The sequence below is a fragment of the Carcharodon carcharias genome, chromosome 10 (genome assembly GCF_017639515.1).
Source record: "Carcharodon carcharias isolate sCarCar2 chromosome 10, sCarCar2.pri, whole genome shotgun sequence".
NCBI lineage: Eukaryota > Metazoa > Chordata > Chondrichthyes > Lamniformes > Lamnidae > Carcharodon > Carcharodon carcharias.
The window spans coordinates 20,720,667-20,743,565 of NC_054476.1; the positions used below are offsets into that span (position 1 = coordinate 20,720,667).

Sequence of the window (22,899 nt, forward strand, 5' to 3'; positions counted from 1 at the left end):
TAAGTAGGCGCCTTTTTCTTGAAGTGGTGAGAAAAAATAAATGAGAAAATATTAACTATAAACATATTAAAGAAAGGTTAAGAAAGCTCTGGTGGAAAAGTCTTAGAAATACGTAACCTCTTTGATTTTATAAACCATCTTATTTATGCATCGAGGAACCAACATCAAACTAAACCCCTTACCTACTAGGATTAGAGAGCTGATGGCAGTGAGATAGGACATGAGAAGGTTGGTGGAGGAATGGAAGTGTGCTCTTTGGAAGTGGGGCTGAGGCATAACACAGATAGAATAGGGTCACCTGACTGTGATAAATGTTGAGTGTCACTGCAATGGTTTCATTTGCTAATATGAGGAGAACAAAACTAATCTGGCACAACTTAAAACGGGAAACTAATATTGAGTAACTTGAGAAAAGTGGCGGGAAAGTGGAGCTGAAGCCCAAGGTCAACCATGGCCATATTGAATGGTGGAGCAGGCTAAATGGGCCATATGGTCTACTCCTGTTCCTATTTCTTGTGTTCTTCTGTATATGACAATTGGCATATAGTCACATTGCATGAAAATCTAATTCAATGTTTTAATTTAGCAGACATCCTGTTAAATGGCAAAAAGGACCGTTGAAAAAAGTCACTTACGCATAATAGTTCCATAAACCATCCAGACAGCTACTGTAAACAGGAAAAACAGGAAGCTAACAAAATACCGTTGATTCCATGCACCTGTTTAAAAAAGATATATGATGAAAGAAGTAAAGATGTGTGATTTTGATATTAATTCTGAGAAGATTACTATCCCCTTGAGACCTTGGGTAGATATTTCTTAGAGATAATTACAGCACTATTCTCTTTCCTTTCTACAACCGTTAACATTGTACACAGAAATTTACTTACAAGTATCAAAAGATACAAAACATCTGCTCCAGAATGGCAAAACCTCAATGGTGAAAGTATTGGTGCTGGAGTTGAAGGAAACTGCTTCATTTTTATAAGCAGATAGCAAAACTTCCACTTTAATTCAGTACTTTAAGGAAAATAAAACCTCTCTATTTGAGAAAAAGGGCATTGGGTCTCAACTGCAAGGATTGCAAGCTCAAGAATACTTTTCAGTAATATTCAAACCCGGTCAATCTTACTGGAAGAATTTTGCTAGATCTTAGCTAGGTAGCTGGATAGAACAGTACTTGGCCATGCAAGATGAGTCAACGGGTACAGTCCTACTCTGTGAGGAGCATAACTATCATTTCATGGCCATCTCGAATCCTGAGCCAAGCAAGACAAGAAAGTGCATCTGATAGTCATTACGTCATGAAACTTAAAAGATGGAAGACTCATTTCTGGTTAAAACATAACCTGTTTTAATCATAAATCCTGTAAAAAAAAATGCATAAGTTTAAGTTATGCATTTTGATGATTTATGTAAATTTTAGAAATAAATTAAATCACACTAAACCCAAGTGACAGAACTACACCTCCAAGATTCTGACAATGTTAGAAATGCAATTCCCTTTAAGGGCAAGCCACGACAAGCTTCAGAGTGATGTGATGCTCACTGAATTCTGTACTTAAGAGCTGGGCTTTTCCCCGGTAGTTAAGTTTGCTTCTGGACAGGAAGAGAATCCAGAAGGGAAGAATGGAAACTGGTATTTGTACTGAACTATAGTTTAACAATAAAACAGTTGTGATTCACAGAATGTCTTCTGCTGCCTGATTCGGTATATGGATATCCACCTATTCAACAGGCACCGCTCAATGTGTTGTGTAGGAAACAGCAAGAAAAAGCTGGTTGGGGTGGATTCCTTCTTAGATTTGTGCTGGTGAACAAAGCAGCAGCCAGCACATGTGTCATACAAAGCTTTCTATACTGCAGACTATCCGACCCTGCTGGATGCAGATCTTGTAATGAGTGTGTGAAATAGAATTGCGGAATGAAAATAAAAAGAATTAATAACCTCAATATCCATATTGGATATTTTATAAATGAGATTATATGAAACTCTGAAATTCTTGCATTACTGATGACGAAACTTGGTGCCTTTGGCTAGATGATGAATGAAGATCATTAGTGACAGAAATTGCTTGCCTAATGAGCATTCTAGATTATATATAAGCAACAATGAATTATAAAACAGAAATTATAACTGAGTAAAGTTATGAGGAGTGACAGCAGATTAGTGAAGACTGTTATGTAGCTCTCATGTAGAAAGAACAAAATCAAGTAGAAAATCAAGAACAAATTGATTGGCCTCAATATCATTAATAAGGTTCAAACAAGACAGTTTTATGTAAAACACTGTGGCTTACAGTTAATAGGAAAGATTAGTGTAGTTAAATTTACTCAGTCATCGAGTGAAAATTGCATCACCTCATCAATGGCCTCTTTCTGAAGGCTGATGGAATAGTTTTAATTTAAACTATTTCCAGAATTGATTCTGATTTAGAAGCCTAATTGGTTTGTGCACAAGAGTCACCTTGAATATCTTCTGCAAAACAAAGACTCACCAATGCAACTTGCAATCCACAGGCAGTGGTGATCATACTTGGCTACACAAAGGTCACAAACAACACAGTGTTTGGATCGAAGGGGCTTGCGGATCTGAAAATCAACAAGCATTTCTTAGTACAACCAATCTATTTTCAGATCTTCTGATAGCTAGCTGAAAAAGGTTTCCAGGGAAAAAGAGGTAATAGATCACATTGACAGCAAAGTAATATAATCGCATATACAACTTTAAGAATCAGAAACTGGAAAGTTATTGCAGTTGCAATTGGGTAATGTTGGGTTACTAACAAAGATGCATCAATTCTACCAATATTTCTGAGATGTACGTGATCATTTTGTATGTTGTTTACTGTAGGGTTAGGTTCTCTGTGGATGAGATAGAAGGTACAAGAGTTGCAGCTGACAATTTCATCGCAAGGAAAATTGTTTATAGATGATAAAGTTACACATGGAATACTAGTTGGTCTGAGCAATATTACATTTTTTTCAAAGGCAAAATCATTAGCTGTTGTTCTCACCAGAAGTACTTGCTGATAACCATCTACATTATCAGCACACTGAATTTAGCTGATGAAACACACTGAGGCTTTAGCTGACTACAACAGGTTTCTTAGGAAGGAGACAGATTTACTCTTTCAAGTTCACTTGATGGATAGTTTAGAAGGTAGTAGCCGATTCTGAAGGATAAACAGCATAGCACTTCCCAAGTCATCATTTCTTCCTGTGCCACTGTACTAGAGCCTAGGTGAGTGTGGCACAGAGAAGGTAGATGATGTCCCACAGGCAAGTTTTGTTGAAAATGCTAATATCGAGTTCGTGCAGTGTTGCTTGCTAAACAATGTTGCTTGTTTTGCATTTTTGTACGTTCAAGGAAATGCAAGTTAGAAATCCTGTCACTATGTGAAATAGGTTACAACAAGGATGAGAGTGGCCAAAGACAAAATGGTCTGAAAATTTGTCACAAGGAATCCTGTAATTATAGAATTTTTATGATCTGTGGTAAATGCAAATACTTCTAGGCCACTTCAAATGAGTTAACCTTTTGAGTTCTAGTGGATAGAAGCATTAGTCTTCCCTTTGTTTACCTTCTATTGCTGTCAAGACAGTGGACCAATGCATTTGTCTAAAGTCACTGGTGACCTCAGCATTTCAAGATTTCAATGTTTAATACCATAGCGGCCAGGATACTGAGGTCGGCAAGCTGGGGGTGGGGCCCGCTTGCCGACGCGTAAAATGATGTGGGATGATATCGGGCGGAACTCCCGATGTCACCCCGCGTCATTTCAGTTTTTAGGTCGGCAGGGGCGCTGCCAAATCAGCTGTGTGCTTGCCGACTTGTCAGCAGTCAATTGAAGCCATTTAAAAACTAATTCAACTAGTTAATGGACCTGCCCGTCCAACCTTAAGGTTAGCAGGCAGGCTGGGAGACCTGGCGGGCTTCAGATAAAACATGAAACCTCATCCATGGGTGGGATGAAGGTTTTTAAAAATTTAATAAAATTTTAATTAAAAGTGATGGACATGTCCCAACTCATGTGACAATGTCATATGAGGGGACATGTCAGGGAAATTTTATTTCTCTATATTTACCATTTTTAAATTTGGCGCCGATCTCCCTGAGGCAGCACTTAGCCTCAGGGAGATGAGTGCGCTCTTCCACCGACATGCGCAAAAGAGCGCACTCTCGGCTGAGGGAATAGCCCCCGCCCGCACAGGGAGCACTTAGCGCTTCCTGGCGGACGCACATTGGGTGGGCCTTAATTGGCCCACCCACATAAAATGGCGGCGCGCACATGCCCGCTCCTGAACTTTCCCCCCAACAGGGGGAAAATTCTGCCCAATATGTGTGATACAGGATTAAGTAAATATTAACACCAGTACATGAGAGCTATTTCGATCCGCTCACCTTTGCACAAACAATGGTTAAAGGAATTGAAATTAATTTTCATAATTAATGAATCAACATGGTTTTGAGAAAGGGAAATCATGTTTGATTAATTTATTCGAGTCCTTTGAGGAAGTAACAAGCAATGTGGATAAAGGGGAACCTGTAGATGTGGTGTGCTAGGATTTTAAAAAGGCATTTGATAAGATGCCACATCAAAGGTTACGACACAAACTAAGAGCTCATGATGTAGGGGTAACATATTAGCGTAAATAGAGGATTGCTTAGCTATCAGGATGCAGAGAATAGGGATATATGGGTAATTTTTAGGTTGACAAGCTGTAACTAGTGGTGTGCCACAGGGATCAACGCTGGGCCTCAACTATTTACAATCTATGTCAATGTAGGGACTGAGCATATGATTGCTAAATTTGCTGATGACACAAAGAATCATAGGAGAGTGAGTTGTGACGAGGATATAGGATGTCTGCAAATTAAGCGAGGGGACAAAAACTTGGCAGAGGGAGCACAATTTGAGGGCTGTCCACTTTGACAGGAAGAATAGAAAAGCAGCAAATTATTTAAATGAAGAGAGATTACAAAATGGGATCTGGGTGTCCTGGTACATGAATCACAAAAATTTAGTATCCAGGTACAAGTGATTAGGAAAGCAAATGGAATGTTGTCATTTACTGCAAAGGGAACAAAATATAAAAGTAGGAATGTTTTGCTGAAATTTTACATGGCGTTGATGAGACCATATCTGGAGTATTGTGTACAGTTTTGGTCTCCTTACTTAAAAGATATAATTGCAGTAGAAGCGGTTCAGAGAAGGTTTACTAGACTGCTCCCTGGGATGAAGGGGTTATCTCAAGAGGAAAGGTTGGACAATTTGGGCCTGTACCCAAAGGAATTTAAAAGAATGAGGTAATCTTACTGAAACATGTAAGATAATGAGGGGATTTTACAGGGTGAATGCTGAGAGAATGGTTCCCCTTGTGGGAGGGACTAGAACCAGGAGACAGTTTAAAAATAATGGGTCTCCCATTTAAAATGGAGATGAGGAGAATATTTTTCTCTGAGAGGGTCACTAGACTTTGAAACTCTCATTCCCAGAGAGCAGTGGAGATAGGGGTCATTGAATATTTTTAAGGCTGAGTTAGACAGAGTCTTGATTGACAAGGGAGTCAAAGGGTATAGGGGATAAACAGGAATATAGAGTTGAGGCCACAATCAGATCAGCCATGAACTTATCAAATGGTGGAAAAGGCTAGAGGGGCCGAATGGCCTACTCCTGCTCCTAATTTGTAAATTCAGTGTGAGTTTGGTGCTTTCCTTAGGCCCCGATTGTTTAACCTGACTTACATTTATTTTAAATTTTAGAGAAGTTCAATGAGATTGTCAAATTACTCCCAAGTATCTTAGCATTGGCAAAATGGGTGCCAACAATGGGGTGTTTTTGCATCTAACTTTCCAAAGTTAGAAGGAAACACCAGGTTACGATTTAACATGCTGAATTTGATTTCCTTTGTAGCTCAGCTTAGACAGTTGAACATATTCAAGTTCCAAGGCAGACATGTAAACTGCAAGCTTAAATGAGGTTTTACATCAATTTTCATGTATTACAAACATGTCAGTTTCCATAAGTATATTGACAACACCCAACTCTACCCTCTCTCAACCCCTAAACTGACTCTCAACTCAGAGACTGCTTGTTCGAAATCCAGCAATGAATAGGCAGAAATTTCCCCCCCAAAAATATTGGGAAGACTAAAGTCAATGCCTTCATTCCCAAGCTACTGATTTTATCCCTCTCTGCGGCTGAACCATGCTGTTCTAATCCCAGGATGAGCTTCCAACCACAGATCTGTGCCATCACTAAGATTGCCTATTTCAGTTTCTTTAACACTGCCTGTCTCCACCCTGCCTCAGCTCATCTGCTGCTGAAACACCTTAGCCATCTCTTTGTTACCTCTACATTGGACAATTCTAACGCACTGCTGGCTGGGCTCCCACATTCTATGCTCTCTAAACCTTAGGTCATCCAAAACTCTGATGCCCATATCCTTAATCACACCAACGACTCCTGACCTATTACCCCTGTGCTTGGCGACTCACATTGGCTCCGGGTTAAGCCAATTTAAAATTCTCACCTGGTTTTCAAATCTCTCCATTGTTTCGCTCCTCCCCATTTCTATAATCTTCACCAGCTCCACAACCCTCTAAGATATCTGTGCTCCTCAGCTTCTTGAGCATTCCTGATTTTAATAACTCCACCACTGGTGGCTGTATCTTCAACAGCTTAGGCCCGAAGCTCTGGAATTCCCTCCCTATGTCTCTGTACCTCACCTTCCTCCATTATGGCACTCTTTAAAATCTATTCTTTGACCAAGCTTTTGGTCATCAGACCTAAATCCATCTGTGGCTGGGTGTCACAGTTTGTTTTATAATGCTTCCATGAAGCACCTGGGCACATCTTGCTGGTTAAAGCCTCTTTATAAATACAAATTGCTGTTATGTACATTATAACTTTGAATCACTGTAACTGATTTCTCCAAACATACAAGCGCAGCCACAGTCCCCAAACTAATTTGAGCTACCTTTCTAAAATTCATATTTTTGCCTCATTTTGCAAGGTTTGCTATAACAAAATTACAAATTGAATGCTTTAGATCTTCTGTCAACACAGTTGTTATGTTAATTTTCAATAATGTAGCTATGTTCAACTTTCCTTGCTGGTCAATGAAGCTAAGCCGCTTTAGAGAGTACAGAGAATAGGGCACAAAGAGAGGAAAAGCCTACTACCTGATGCTTTCTAACCAAGAAAACGAGTATGGCACATAAAAGTTCAGCAAACCTGTCTCCCACCCCTAAACACTCTTATACTGGTCTGAGAGAGAGGCTTTCAGGCCAATGGTGCATCAGAGTCTGAAAGGTGGTTCTCACCAGTTGTTGCCTACAGGGAACATGGGCTTATTGGGGAGAGATACGAAAATGTTTGCCCATGACAGGCCAGACCTGGAAAGCAGAGACAATCTGCAGGAGGAAAGGGGAGATAAAATCTGCCCAGTTGTAACTTTGCAAGGTGCTTGTGAACTGCACTCTCACAAAGACAGCTGCAGTCGCCTGATTTCCTTGCAGTCCGCAGCCATGCTCAGTCTTGCCTGCTTGCCTCAAACTCCAGGCCACATTCAATCTTGGAACCGTCCTCAGAATCCACGCTTTGTGATGTTCACATGCCACATTGATCCCTCCTCACCCGGCAGCTCGTGCTCTAGCACCATGTCCAACAACACATGTCGGCATATTGCACAGGCGGGCCAGGGGTAGGCACACTGCGCACACACACTCTGCCAGAATCAATAGCAAGTCTGTTCCCTTTCTGTTGTTGCATTTGCAAAGGGCAATACATTTCAAATAAACCTCTGCAGAGGTGGAGGTCAGAACAACATGACAAAGGGTGGTATTTCATTATCCAAAAGTCAGAATCCACTAAACAGCAGAAGTTTCTCATCCTTGGTTGCAGTGACTTTATGCTATCAATTCATTTTCACGTTTAATAAATCTGACTTACAGTTCATAGTGTTACAACCAGTAATGTAGACTGATTGTTCTGTTGTAATCTGATATCTAAGAGAACAAGGAGCACTCGTGCCAATTCCAGGAAGCTAACATGGTGATAGAGGTCTCTATTTAACTCTAAGGCAACACTATCATAACTAGATATTGTGTATACAAAGCCACACTCCAGTCTGTTGAGAGCAAGAAAGCTCATACAAGAGTAGCCTTTGGCATCGAGCATGACAGAAGTTATCAGAATATAGCCTAAAAATAATTTCTCAAATATAAATTGCAGCTGTATTAAAAAAATGAAGTGATTTAGCTGAACCTAGACTAAAAAAAAAATTGGCCATTTGTTAAGGGTACTGAATGCCATACCCTAAGCAAAGACTCAATGGAGACAGAATGGAAAGGGGTAATGGAGAAGAAAATTAGTGGAAAGTGAGCTTGTAGAAGGAAAAGATTACTGAATTGGTAACTAATTAAGTTGCAGAAATTCTATCAAAAGGTTTGATTTGTAAGAAATTAATTTAATTATCTTAAACCATTTGTCCACGATAATTGCAACTGTAAGCTATTTTCCAATAGAAATACAAAATTGTATTAGATATAATTCTATTGAAAAATAGATCACTTGTTAATAGCTTAACTATATCTTTGATCCTCACTTACAAGACACCTAGTACAGAAGACCCTTGGATCCAAGCAATCGGCTTCTGCAAGTGCCACGACAGTCTGGAAAAATAAATTAGGCATATTAATGCAAGAAGCATATAAATTCAAGAAATTTTACAGACAGCTTTTAGGAAATGAACACGAGCCATGAATTAGATTATTTTTTGCACTCTGTAACAAAATGGTTCAGAATGCTCCATGGCAAGCTGGTGACTGCACTTCCAAAGTAACTAATTGGCTGTGAAGCACTTTGGGACATTCTGAGGATGCGGAAAAGCTCTAGGCAAATAAAAATCTTTTCTATCGTCTGCCATTTTGGCACCCTCATTAGTTTCAACCAAAATTAAGTGTTATTCGGCCATTTCCACAATGCTTGGAAGTAAGATCTGTTCTGGGGAAGGGTTAGCAGAAGAGAGAGAGAAAAAGCAAAGCAAGTGCAAGAGATGAGGGAGAAAGGGGCAGTGTAAGCATGCAATCACAAGAAAGCGGGAGCCAGTTAGAAGACAGCAAGGTCTCATAAAAGTTGATTCTGAAATCCCTTTACCCTGTTTTTCTCTTGCTCTGGAACCTGGAGGTATCCAGGGCCTACTGTCCAGGTTTTATAAAAGTAATAGATGCAGCCTGTAATGCTGAGGGCAAATGGAATCTGAAATCCTGAATCAGGCATATGTACTTTCATGGTTAAGGAAGTTTCAGTATACTTTATATACAAATATAGTTTTGTATGGTGTACATAACCCACAACACAAATACTAAAAAAACACCTGTTGCGGAAGAGATGAGATCCTAGTGAATCAATGATAAAAAATCTTTGCAAAGTCACAGAAGAAATTTTAAACCCCACAGCAGAAAATGCAACAGGGAAAGAAGAGGACACCAGACAAAAATAGCAACATGATAGATGATTAAGGTGTTTTGAAGCACACTAAACCAGGTATAAATATCCACAAACGAAAGAGAATTGAAAAATAAAATTAAGGAAAGCAAAATTTGTCCGATGGAAGTTTAAAACAAATACAAGATTCAAATCTGGACCAGTGCCAGGATTAAGGTTGAACTTCAAACATTAGTCCGAATGTGTATTATGCAAACTAAACAACATTTAGGACCAGTAACCACAGACCATAAGACATTGGAGCAGAAATTAGGCCATTCGGCCCATCGAGTCTGCTCCACCATTCAATCAAGGTTGATAAGTTTCTCAACCCCATTCTCCCGCCTTCTCCCCATAACTTTGATCCCTTTACCAATCAAGAACCTATCTATCTCAGTCTTAAATACACACAAAATACCTGGCCTCCACAGCCTTCTGTGGTGATGAATTCCATCAGACATCAGAGTTCTAAATTTATACCAGCAAGCTACAATACATCCACTCTTAAACCAATAACAAGGTTATGTATTAGAAACGTACAATTTATCATGCAGAAGTGTTAATGCAAAGTAGTGACTCTATTGAACAGCCAGCTGATTCCAAACTTCAAAGCAGTGAGCCAACAGTCTTGCATTTCTTCTTTCCAATTCATTCACGGGAGGTGAGCTTCACTGGCTGGGCCAGCACTTATTGCCATTCCCTAGTTGCCTTTGAGAAGATGGTGGTGAGCAGCTATCTTCTTGAACTGCTGCAGTTTGTGTGGTGTAGGTGCACCCACAGTGCTGTTAGGGAGTTCTGTGATTTTGCCCCAGCGACAGTGAAGGGACGGCGATATATTTCCAAGTCTGAATGGAGAGTGACTTGAAAGGGAACATCCAGGTGGTGGTGTTCCCATCTATCTGCTGCCCTTGTCCTTCTAGATGGTAGCGGTCGTGGGTTTGGAAGGTGCTGTCTAAGGAGCCTTGGTGAATTCCTGCAATGCACCTTGTAGATGGTACACACTGCTGCTACTGTGCATCGATGGTGGAGGGAGAGAATGTTTGTGGATGTGGTGCCAATCAAGTGGGCTTTGTCCTGGATGGTGTCAAGCTTTTTGAGTGTTGTGGTGGCTGTACTCATCTTGGCAAATGGGGAGTATTCCATCACATTGCTGACTTGTGCCTTGTAGATAGTCGACACGCTTTGGAGAGTCAGGAGGTGAGTTACCCAGTGCAGGATTCCTAGCCTCTGAACTGTTCTTGTAGCCACAGTATTTATATGGCTTGTCCAGTTCAGTTTCTGCTCAATGGTAACCCCCTTGGATGTTGATAGTGGGGGATTCAGTGAATGTCAAGGGCCAATGGTTAGATTCTCTCTTGTTGGAGATGGTCATTGCCTGGCACTTGTGTGGCATGAATGTTCCTTGCTATTTATCAGCCCAAGCCTGGGTATTGTCCAGGTCTTGCTGCATTTGGACATGGACTGCTTCAGTATCTGAGGAGTCACGAATGGTGCTGAACATTGTGCAATCAGCGAACTTCCCCACTTTTGACCTTAGGTAGGAAAGAAGGTCATTGATGAAGAAGCTGAAGATGGTTGGGCCGAGGACATTACCCTGATGAATTCCTGCAGTGATGCCCTGGAGTGGGATAACTGACCTCCAACAACCACAACCATCTTCCTTTGTGCTAGATATGAATCCAACCAGCGGAGAGTTTTCCCCAATTCCCACTGACACCAGTTTTGCTAGGGTTTCTTGATGCCACACTCGGTCAAATGCTACCTTGATGTCAAGGGCAGTCACTCTCTCTTCACCTTGGGATTTCCGCTGTTTCATCCATGTTTGAACCAAGGCTGTAATGAGGTCAGGAGCTACACCTGTGCTATCTGTCCAGCTGTGCTACACCTAGTATGTGGCAGCTCAGCAAGAGAAGAAAAGCCTAATAAAGGCCTCCTGAGTGGCAGCTCAGGCTTAAAGTAAGTCGATAAAGACTTTCCATTCACCAACTTCTCAGCAAGTTAAAGACGTGAGAACAGATTAATTTTTAAAGCACAATGGAAAAGTTATAGATACCATTTACATTAAATAAAAGCAGAAATGCTAGAAACACTCAGCAGGTCAGGCAGAATTGGTGAACAGACAAATGTAGATAGTGCTAGATATGACCAAAATTTCCAACCAGTCTTTCCCCTTAATTCCGTGTGTGTGTGTGTGCGCGCGTGTGCGTGCGCAATGAAGAGGGAGGCAGAGGTGGGAACTACGAACTATCAAAACTCAACTGGCCATCATTATGTGAACAAGTGTCTGGCCTGACACTATGGCATCATTGCATCTGGGGAATGAACCAGGTGGATTGTATCATACAGCACATCCCTTCAGCTGTTCATATCAGGCAAAGCACAGATTGTACCCAACCAGCCTGTGATTGTAAAACTCAAAACATAGTGTCCAACATTAGATGCGATTCCGCAATTGGACAATACTTGCTAAACAATCCTGATTCTGCTAAGAATTACATTGAAAACTAATGTAAGATTATCAGTCAGGCTTGTAGTGTGGCTCATTTACATATGCTAGAAGCTACATATAGTCACACATAGGGCCCTGTCCTTTGCAGACAAAAGGAGCATGTCCATACCATGCACCTTTTTCAACTAAACAAAAGCTTGGGGGACAGCCATTCCCTGGTTCATTCCCCACAGCAAAACCTTGACCAATCAGAACTGGCCTGTCCGATTTGATTTTAAACAGAGCTTGGCAGTTAACTGTTTGCTAGTATATATTCCCCATGGGAATACCTCTACCAATCAGAGTCCACTTGCCAACCAATCAGCACTCTCTTCTCATGCTGTATAAATTGTTGTTCCCTTTACTCTTGGTATTCTTGTGAACTGTCCTGCTGAGTGCAAGAAAAAAAGCTCCAACAGCATGTCTTTTTTTTCAGTAATACTCAAATTCTGTACCTTGAAATGACCAGGTGGATTTGATAAATATCTGTAGCTCCAGTCCATATTTACCAATTCATTATATTTGCAATTTTGCTTAAAATGCCAATCAAATCTCATGAAATGAAAATGCCATCCAGTGAAATCTATCTGGAGATTGCATAAATAGTAAATTATCAAACACTCTGGCTCATTGCCCCGAGATCACCGGAAGTGTCAAACCACAGGAATGTTCAAGTTTACGGCTCAGTGTAGATCTGTCCTTTATACAGGAGACAGCTTAACTTGTGGGATCAGAATGCTGGCAGGTGTGGGGACCCTGCAGAATTCCCTTTTCCCCTTGGTCAGGCCGCAATGGGTGGTTGGGTAGTGCGGACTCCAGAATGGATAGGTGCTTGATGGCTGGAACGGACACGATGGGCCGAAGGGCCTGTTTCTGTGCTGTATGACTCAATGACTCTGCTGACTGTTCGCATCACAGTAAAACACCAGCAATTTCACAAAAGGCATTTTCATGGGGAAAGAAAATCATTCAAAATAAAATTAAAAATATTAATGAAGCTCTTATTTTCAGGAAATGGTTGAAAGCAGACATGAAACCAGTATTTTGGGTTTCCACATAAAGGGGCTGGGAGGGGTTGGGGGAGAGGTGAGGGATGGGGAAGGAAGCGGGGGGGGGAGGGGTGGGGAGTGGTTAGGGGTGACCTCTTGCTTCTTGTCATCAGGAAACACTGTGAATGGCTCTTATGGGGTTCAAATGTCAACTTGTACTGAAGCTTCTCAGCTATGCACAATGTTCTATGCCAACTACTGACACCATATAAGCAGCTAGGCACTGAGTATGTGAAATGAGAAATGCTCAATCTTCAATTATCATGGAAAGTAAATTATAAAATTCAAATGTCCCTTTAATACAGACTTGTTTTTTGTGATCAATTTATTGCAAAAGAACAACATTAAATTCTAAGTCTTCTAAGTTGGAAGCACTGAGATGGAAAACATTTTTAAAACTTCTCAACTCTAGAGTTAGTCATCATTAAGTTTCTGCTTTGTATCAGTAGAAATGCATAAGTTGGAAGCCTTTAAGTTATTAACCCTATGAGTGGGTGGTACTCTTGCACTGGAGTCAGGAAGTCATGTGTTCAAGTCCCACTCTAGATTTGGAGCACATAATTCAGGGCAATACTCCACTGTATCTCTAAGGCAGTAATACACTGTTGGAGGTGCCATCTTTCAGATGAAAGATTATACCAAGGCTCCTTCTGTCCTCCCAATTGACATATTACCAATATTTATCTCTCAACCGACATCACTAAAAAAATAGAGTATCTATTGATTTGTCACAATGCTCTTTATGGATGTATGTTATGCATGAAATGGCTGCCATGTTTCCTGCATTACATTACATTAACTACAATTAGTCATTGCAAGAAACAGGTCTACGCATTACAGGGAACATTTTAATTTTGTCATTTATTTTCCTTGATAGTTGGAGATTCAACATTTGCCCATTTTACATAGCTGTACTCTGAGTAGCCATTTAGCTGGTGTCAGTAGCGAGACCCTGTTAGCAAACTACACTTCAAAGATCACATAATTGTCTGTGAAGTACTTTGGGACATCTTGAATTCATAACAGGTGCCAAATAAATGCAATTCTTCTATAACTTTTTGTTTAAGTATATGATTTTATTAATCTGTTCAAAACTCAAATGCAAACTTTAGTTTAGTTAGGAGTTTAGCTATCGGGAAAATTCAACATCAGCTTCACAGCTTCACGAAAGATGCTCCAAAAGCATTGAACTACACATGCTACTAAAGACAAACAACCTATCACCCTGAACGTTACTTTGTACTTGTTCCCCATTAGTGTTTTTCTTTTAATCGAACAGCGATTAATTACTTTGTTCAGGTGCAAAATACATCACTCACCCAGACACTGAGACATTTAAATTATTGAAATTACTTTCATTTTCAAGTCACAGTTTCCACACCCATATTTAAAAAGGATATCGGGCAAGAAGCGGATGAACCAGGTGACAACCATCCAAAAAAGCGATGCTGCCAGAAACACCAATGGAATGCTGCTATATGTCTGCATACTTACAAAACGCCTATAAGAGGAAAAATAAATAAATAATTAATGAGCGGCAATTCGTTTTGCTCTTTCTCTTCTGGTAATTTTCTATCCTATCCTCCTGAACGTGCCAAGCTCTGCCTAGACTAGGATTCCAGAGAGCCAATTATGGTAGCATAGTGGGTGAAGTTAAGTGGACTAGTAGTCCACAGGCCAGGGATAGTGATCTAGAGACACAAGTTCACATCTCACCACAGCTGTTGGGGAATTTAAATTCAATTAATTAAATCTGGAAGTAAAAAGATATCAATAATGGTGACCATATAACTACCGGATCTTTGTAAAAACCCAATTTGGCTCACTAATAAAGTCTTATAGGGAAGGAAATCTGCCATCGTTACCTATCCTCACCTATCTGTTCTTCCACACCCACAGCACTGTGGTTCTTTCTTAACTTCTTTCTGAAATAGCCTTACAAGCCATTCAGTTGTATTCAAGAGGTGGCTCACCACTAAATTCGCAAAGAAAATTAGGGTCGGGCAATAAATGCTGGCCTTTTTTCAAAAAGTGAAATTGCCCCATTACCTTGTTCATTCTTCACCATAGTCTGGACAGCAATCTTCATCAGGCTAGTCATCAGGTCAACTCAGCCTGGCCGAACGCCTGAAAAATAGCTGACTTTTCCCTTATTAACTTGGGGGCATTTGAGACCAGTGACATTGCTATGCATTGCTACTCTAGCAGAGATCAGCAAACTCAGCACAGATTAGAGATCAAATTTGGCTTTACATGGCTCAGCCTTTCACCATCTGAATCAGCTGAACTGTCAGGGGAGCAATGAGTTGGAATTTATGTACAATGTGTCTTATTTTATATAACGGAACAGCCTGAAAAATCTTTTTACTTTTCCTAGACTGAGCAAGGGTATTGCATAATACAAACCATGCTTTTTCTGGATTCAGCTGCATTCATAATAAAGGATGTGAGGGAAGCTTGGATAAATATTTTTAGGGACAAACGGTCAATTATGAAAACATGCAGTAACATACACTGGCACAGATTTATGTTGAACTGCCATTTGTCACGCTACCAATAGCTGTAGCGCAAATATATGAAATTTATTAAAATAATATCTGACCGTCTCCTGAACCTGCACTATTTTGAATAAACACTGCCCTCTTCTGGCTGTGTGACAGAGAAACAGACCAGCAGGGGTTTGAAAGCAAAGGCTGTTTAAATAGCATGATTGTCAAAATTACTCAACTCTCAAGTTGCTATTTCAATCCGTTTCTCCTTTGCTACACTAGAGGAATCATTTGAATTTTGCAATTTATTTTGCATGATTGTTCCAGATGCATTATTTGGCATTTCAATTTCTCAGCAGGTAGCTATTTATCTAGTGTCAGCTATGAGACCTGCCAGCAAGCAACACAATGAGCAACACGAAACAGCTTTTTTCCAGTTCTGCATATTTAAATTGAGAAACTTCAGTACTAGTTGACATTCGAGTCCCTTGGGGGCCATTCACTAATGGATTTCCTTACAACAAGGATCAAAAGACTGGTAAATGTGGAGACTCAAAATGCTGACTTTGTTAAAGTTCTGCTTTGTGGGAGATCACCATCATGATTGTGATATTCCATAGCTTTTAAAAAAGCTTTTCTTACTTTTTTTTAAAAAAGGATTGCCTCACATATTAAAATCTTATCAGGACTACAGATCAAATTATTCTGCGATACCAATTCAAGATAACGTTCTGTCTCTATATAAAGAGCAGATTAATCAATGTATATTGTCATGATCAGGAGACAAGAAGGAAAATATGTAAGTGTGTCTATATCATCCTGGCTATTTTATAAAATTATTGGGTTTTTTTCAAAATTGACAAATGACTGGACTGATAAAATGGCCACCCCTGACCACATGATGGTAGTTCTGGAAGTTTCTGAGCAGTTTAAACTTGGAAAAAGGCTAACACATCAAACCTCTGGAATGTAACATTCCCTGCATCATATAAACATTCCAGCCGAGCCAACTCGAAAGATGATAGGTGAGATGTCTGCACCAGCCAGCTATGGACAAAGGCAGAGCTATTTGAGACTCATCTCCAATGTTGTGCTAATGGTTCTACAGTTACTTGCTCAAAACACAATGGGTTTTAACAAGAGGCCTTGTTAGCAGAATAGCTCAACCTGAAACCACCCTGTCGCATGACTGAGACTTCAGCTGTTTGAATTGCTTTAATTATACAGCTTTCAGATTCCATCCTGATTCTGCTGTTTAAATCCGACTGGCAGGCCACACAGAAGCAAACTCTGGCCAGGTTGGACAATTGGCCCCCATCTAACCTGACAGTGCTGGGAAGATTTTGTTCTATCACCTACAGAACTGATTTAATCTCTGCATCCTCACTTCATCGTGGGACATCAACACTGCTGGAAAAGTGAATCTTATACCACCAACCTTCAGCCAGCTGAACTCTGTGAAATAACTTTGATTCTGGACTCATGTGAAACCATAATTCTTATTTTTTTATTGTGGTCTTTGCCCTGAGCCTCTTTCTTTCCCTGATCCTCTTTTATTATATGAATGAAGAAAAGAGTGGATGTTGTGAAACCCCTTTCCTGCGTTGTGTAAAATAAACCAACCTTCTTATTTTACCCTATCCCGAGTTTTCTGTGGGGTTATTAGTAGAGGATTGGATCACTCCAAACAAAAGGCTTGGGGAACATACACCACCACTTATAAAAGGGGGAGATCAAAAATTAAAAACACATTTCTGTTTATGGATGGGCAGTGAGTGGAGAAATCAGAGCTGTTCTAAATTCAACCCCCTCCTGTCCGTAACTACAAAGGTTTGAAAAATCAAAAGCAAGGCAATTGTTGGTGTTTGTTAAGCAAATCACAGCACGTTGTACCAAACACATATATATAATAAATTTCTCAGCTGTGCTCTCGTTAGGAGTGTCCTTTACTCAAGAAATTGCGATCAGCATAATACTAAGAGTTATGTAGTTTAATTACAGAAAATAGGTCTTTTGAATGTTTAACTCTGTTTAAAGTTACTGATAGCTAAGCACACAAGTTCTTTCTGCATCAATACTAATGCAAGTGTACAGCCAGCTCACTGGCTCATGGTAAACTTTACAATCAGCAAGACAGAACCAGACAAGTGAAGTGGTGTGACCCGAACCAGAGGATCCTGGATTTGTCACATTTCGCACATTAAAGGAAGGGATGGGAGGAATATATTTACATATATCGCATTGTGTATATGTGAATTCTAGTGGCAATTAGAGAATTAAGATAAGTGAGCAGGCACTTATCTTAATATAGGCACCTACCTTACTATCAGCTGTATTATGAGCCAGGTAGAAACGAATAATATGCCTTTCAGAAGCCAGGAGTCAGATTCCAGATCTGCTATGTAGCCTGTCACCCATATCACTGCCACTGCCATCAAAAACAACAGGAGAAGCTGCGGTTCAAGAAATAATTCAATCAATAACAATCTTTATTACCTTGCATTAATTTTTATTACCTTGCATTAATTTTCCTTCCTTGAATATCCTAATATAGACTGGGATAATAACAGTGTAAAGGGCAAAGAGGAGGAGGAATAACTGAAATCTGGAACTTACTTGATCAGAATGCTTCTTGCCCAATGAAGTTAAAGGCAGCACTGGATCTCGTTCTGGAGAATTGAAATGGGGTAAGTGGAGCATGTGATAATGGAGGAGCATTTGGGAACCAGTGAACACAATATCATTAGGCTTCGAGTGGTTATGGAACAGGACAAGAAAAAAATCAAACGTGTTACCAATGCTCCAGTGGAGGACAACTAACTTCAGTAGGTTGAAAATCAATATGGCTCAGGTGGATTGGAATCAAAGATTGCAAGTTAAAGCAGTAAGTAAGCAATGGAAGAGCTTCAAAGAAGAGATAGCTTGGTTGCAGGTTAGACAAATTCCCACAAGGCTAGGTGGGGGGGGGGTGAGCATCCAGCAGGGGAATGGCATCCAAAGTTAGCGCTCCATGGATGAAATAAAACGGCAAAAGGAGGCTCATGATAAACTTCAACCAAGTTGAATAGAGAACCAAAAAAAAGGATGAGGGACAAAGAGAGAACATGAGAAGAGATTAGGGACTAACATAAAAGAAAACCCAAGCATCTTTTACAGATATATAATGACTAAGAGTAGTCAAGGGAAGGGTAGGGCGATTATGAACCATAAAAGGAGATCTTGAGGAGGGAGACAGCATGGTTGAAATACTAAATGAGTACTCTGCAACTGACTTCACGAGAGATGTGGATGCTACCAATGTCACAATAAAGGAGAAGGTTGTAGAAAAATTGGATAGGATAAAAATAGGTGAACAGGATGTAATTAAAATGCTGGCAGCACTCAAGGTAGAGAAGACACATGGCATGAACGGGATGCATCCTCAGTTGCCACGGGAATAAGATGAGAAATGGCGGAGGCTGTAGCTACAATCTTGCAATCTTCCTTAGCTATGGGAGCCAGAGGACAGGAGGGTTGCAACTGCTACATCTTTGTTCTAAAAACGGGAAGGATAAGCGCCGCAACTCCAAGTGAGTCAGCCCAATGCTGGTGGTGGGGAAACTTTGAGTCACAATAGTCTGGAACAAAATTAATTTGGCATTTGATTAATGAATGACAGCAGCACAGATTTGTTAAAGACAAATCACAATTGACTAACTTAACTGAGTTCACTGCAGTTGTAATGTAGAGGGTTGAATAGGACAGTGCCATTTATGTCATGTGTGTGGGCTTTCAAAAGATGTTCAATAAAGTACTACAAAATAAATTTGTTAGAAAAACTGAAGCCCAGGGGAATAAAGGGACAGTGGTGCCAGGGATATGAAATAGGCCAAAAGACAAAAGGTAATGTACGCACACAAATCTTTCAAGGTGTTAGGATAAGTTGAAAAGCCTGTTTAAGAAGGCAGACAGGATCCATGGCTTAACAAATAGAAGCATAAAGAAGCAAGCGGTTGTACTAAATATTATAAAACACCATTTAAGACCGTGGTGGGGTATTGTGGCCAATTCTCGGCACCACTATTTAGGAAGGTTTCGGCGAGGGTGCAGGCAAGACTTACTCGACTGGTACCAGAGATGAAAGACTTCAGTTCTGATGGGAGACGAGAGAAATTGGGGCAGTTCCCTTTACAGCAGAGAAGAATAAGGGAAAATTTGAAAGAAGTGTTCAATATCAAAAAGAAAACTTGCCTATACAGCCATATATGGGCCATAGGGTGTGCCACAGCACTTTACAGCTAAAGTAGTACTTTTGAAGCATAGTCACCGTTGCAATATAGGAAACATGGCAGCCTGTTTGTGCACAGCAAGCTCCCACAGAAAGCAATGTGGTAAGCATATATATTGGGCAGGAGACTGGGGTTAACGCCTCCCCCCCCCCACCACTCTTTGAAAAAGCGTCATGGGATCTTTTACAGTAATTGCTCACTTAACGTCGTAGTTGCGTTCCTGAAAAGTGCAACTTTAAGTGAAATGACATTGAATCAGATTTGCTCATTACAATCTGTGCAAAAGCTGCAATTAGGTTCTTTAGGAACTCTCATCAGGAAAAAAACAGCAAACATAAGTTGAAACACTATACATTCCTTAACAAAATAACCATCAAAATTGAATAAATTTGAAAATATAAAAGAAATACAGTACAAATATAAAATAAAGATGAAACACACCAGCTGCCTGGTTTTGGAGTGACCAGGTTCCATCTGGTGGCAGACATTTGCTGGTGCAGGGAGCAGCTGAAGTCGCCCCAAGACTTCAGTGCTTGATGGGAGTGGGAACAGGAGCTGGGTGGCTGGGGAAGAAGTCCCTGGTAGTGGCAGCAGCAAATGGAGATTTTAAACGGTAAGAATAGAAGCCAAGGGGAAGAGGGACTTTAGGATTAAGGGTGAGGGCGGGAACTATTTGAAGAAGTGCAGCGGACTCCAGTCACTTGGTCCACAGCACTGTATAAGAGATGGGGAATAGAAGCATAAAGCTATAAGACGTAGGAGCAGGATTAGGCCATTCGGCCCATTGAGTCAGCTCTGCCATTAAATGAGATCATGGTTAATCTGATAATCTTCAATTCCACTTTCCTGTGATTAAAAATCAGTCTATTTAACCTTGAATATACATAACAACTCAGCCTTTACAGCCCTCTGCGATAAAGAATTCCACAGATTCACTACCCTCAGAGAAGAAATTCCTCCTCATCTCTGTCTCAAATGGGAAACCCCTTACTCTGAGATTATGCCCTCTGGTCCTAGGCTCTCTCACAAGGGGAAACAACCTCTCAGCATCTACCCTGTCAAGCCCCCTAAGAATCTTATATGTTTCAAAAGGTCACCTCTCATTCTTCTAAACTCCAAAGAGTACAGGCCCAAACTACTCAAACTCCCTTCATAAGAAAATCCCTCCATACCTGGGATCAACCTAGGGAACCTTCTCTGGACTACCTCCAATGCCAGTATATCTTTCCTTAGTTAAGGAGATGAAAACTGTTCACAGTATTCTAGGAATGGTCTTTTTGTTTTATTCATTCACGGGATATGGGCTTTGCTGACTGGGCCAGCATTTATTGCTCATCCCTGGTTGCCCTTGAGAAGGTGCTGAGCAGCTGCCTTCTTGAACCGCTGAAGTCCATGTAGTGCAGGTACACCCAACAGTGTTGTTGAGAAGGGAGTTCTAGGATTTTGACCCAGCGACAGTGAAGGAACGGCGATATATTTCCACGTCAGGACGGTGACTGACTTGGAAGGGAACCTCCATGTGGTGGTGTTCCCATCTATCTGCTGCCCTTGTTCTTCCAGGTGGTAGTGGTCATGGGTTTGGAAGGTGCTGCCTAAGGAGCCTTGGTAAATTCCTGCAGTGAATCTTGTAGATGGTACGCACTGCTGCTACTGTGCATCAGTGGTGGAGGGAGTGAATGTTTGTGGATCTGGTGCCAATCAAGCGGACTTCTTTGTCCTGGACGACGTCAAGCTTCTTCAGTGATGTGGGAGCTGCACTCATCCAGGCAAGCAGGGAGTATTCCTGACTTGTGCCTTGTCGATGGTGGACAGGCTTTGGGGAGTCAGCAGGTGAGTTATTCATCGATTCCTAGTCTCTAACCTGCTCTTGTAGCCACAGTATTTATATGGCTAGTCCAGTTCAGTTTCTGGTCAATGGTAACCCCCAGAATGTTAATAGTGGGGGATTCAGTGATGGTAATGCCATTGAACATCAAGGGCAGATGGTTGGATTCTCTCTTGTTGGAGATGGTCATTGCCTGACACTTGTGTGGCGTGAATGTTACTTGCCACTTGTCAGCCTAAACCTGGATATTGTCCAGGTCTTGCTGCATTTGGACATGGACTGCTTCAGTATCTGAGGAGTCGCGAATGGTGCTGAACACTGTGCAATCATCAGCGGACATCGCAATCATCAGCGAATATCCCGCCTTCTGACCTTATGATGGAAGGAAGGTCATTGATGAAGAAGCTGAAGATGGTTGAGCCTAGGACACTACCCTGCAGTGATGTCCTGGAGCTGAGATGACTGACCTCCAACAACCACAACCATCTTTCTTTGTGCTAGGTATGACTCCAACCAGCCAAGTGTTTTCCCCCGATTCCCATTGACTCCAGTTTTGCTAGGGCTCCTTGACACCACACTCGGTCAAATGCAGCCTTGATGTCAAGGGCAGTCACTTTCGCTTCACCTCGGGAGTTCAGCTCTTTTGTCCATGTTTTAACCAAGGCTGTAATGAGGTCAGGAGCTGAGTGGTCTTTTCGAAACCCAAACTGGGCATCAGTGAGCAGGTTATTGCTAAGCAAGTGCCACTTGATAGCACTGTTGATGGCCCTTTCCATTACTTTACTGATGATCGAGAGTAGACTGATGGGGCGGTAATTGGCCAGGTTGGATTTGTCCTGCTTGTGTGCACAGGACATACCTGGGCATGTTTCCACATAGCCGGGTAGATGTCAATGTTGTAGTTGTACTGGAACAGCTTGGTTAGTTGCATGCAAGTTCTGAAGCATAAATCTTCAGTACCATTGCTGGAATATTGTCAAGGCCCATAGCCTTTGAAGTATCCAGTGCTTTCAGCTGTTTGTTGATATCACGTGGAGTAAATCGAATTGGCTGAAGACTGATCTGTGATGCTGGGGACCTCCGGAGCAGCTAAGATGGATCATCCACTTGACACTTCTGGCTGAAGATTGTTGCAAATGCTTCAGCTTTATCTTTTGCATTGATGTGCTGGGTAACTCCATCATTGAGGATGGGGATATTTGTGGAGCCTCCTCCTCCAATGAGTTGATTAATTGTCCACCACCATTCACGACTGGGTGCAGCAGGACTGTAGAGCTTAGATGTGA

At 41.1% G+C, this 22,899-nt stretch overlaps 1 protein-coding gene across 3 annotated transcripts in view; it reads right to left on the reverse strand.

Moving 5' to 3' along the window:
• The window catches only part of LOC121283335 (palmitoyltransferase ZDHHC13-like), a 60,497-nt gene that overhangs the window by 14,599 nt on the left and 22,999 nt on the right, over nucleotides 1–22,899 (reverse strand). For 2 of the 3 annotated variants that reach the window (XM_041197804.1, XM_041197803.1), the window contains exons 9-14: nucleotides 17,840–17,973; nucleotides 14,432–14,532; nucleotides 9,165–9,289; nucleotides 8,618–8,680; nucleotides 2,499–2,592; nucleotides 636–719 (exon numbers count right to left, since the gene is read on the reverse strand). In XM_041197804.1, the coding sequence (XP_041053738.1) occupies nucleotides 636–719; nucleotides 2,499–2,592; nucleotides 8,618–8,680; nucleotides 9,165–9,289; nucleotides 14,432–14,532; nucleotides 17,840–17,973 (601 nt within the window). The remainder of the gene's footprint in view (nucleotides 1–635; nucleotides 720–2,498; nucleotides 2,593–8,617; nucleotides 8,681–9,164; nucleotides 9,290–14,431; nucleotides 14,533–17,839; nucleotides 17,974–22,899) is intronic. The other variant, XM_041197805.1, reaches the window with a different exon arrangement.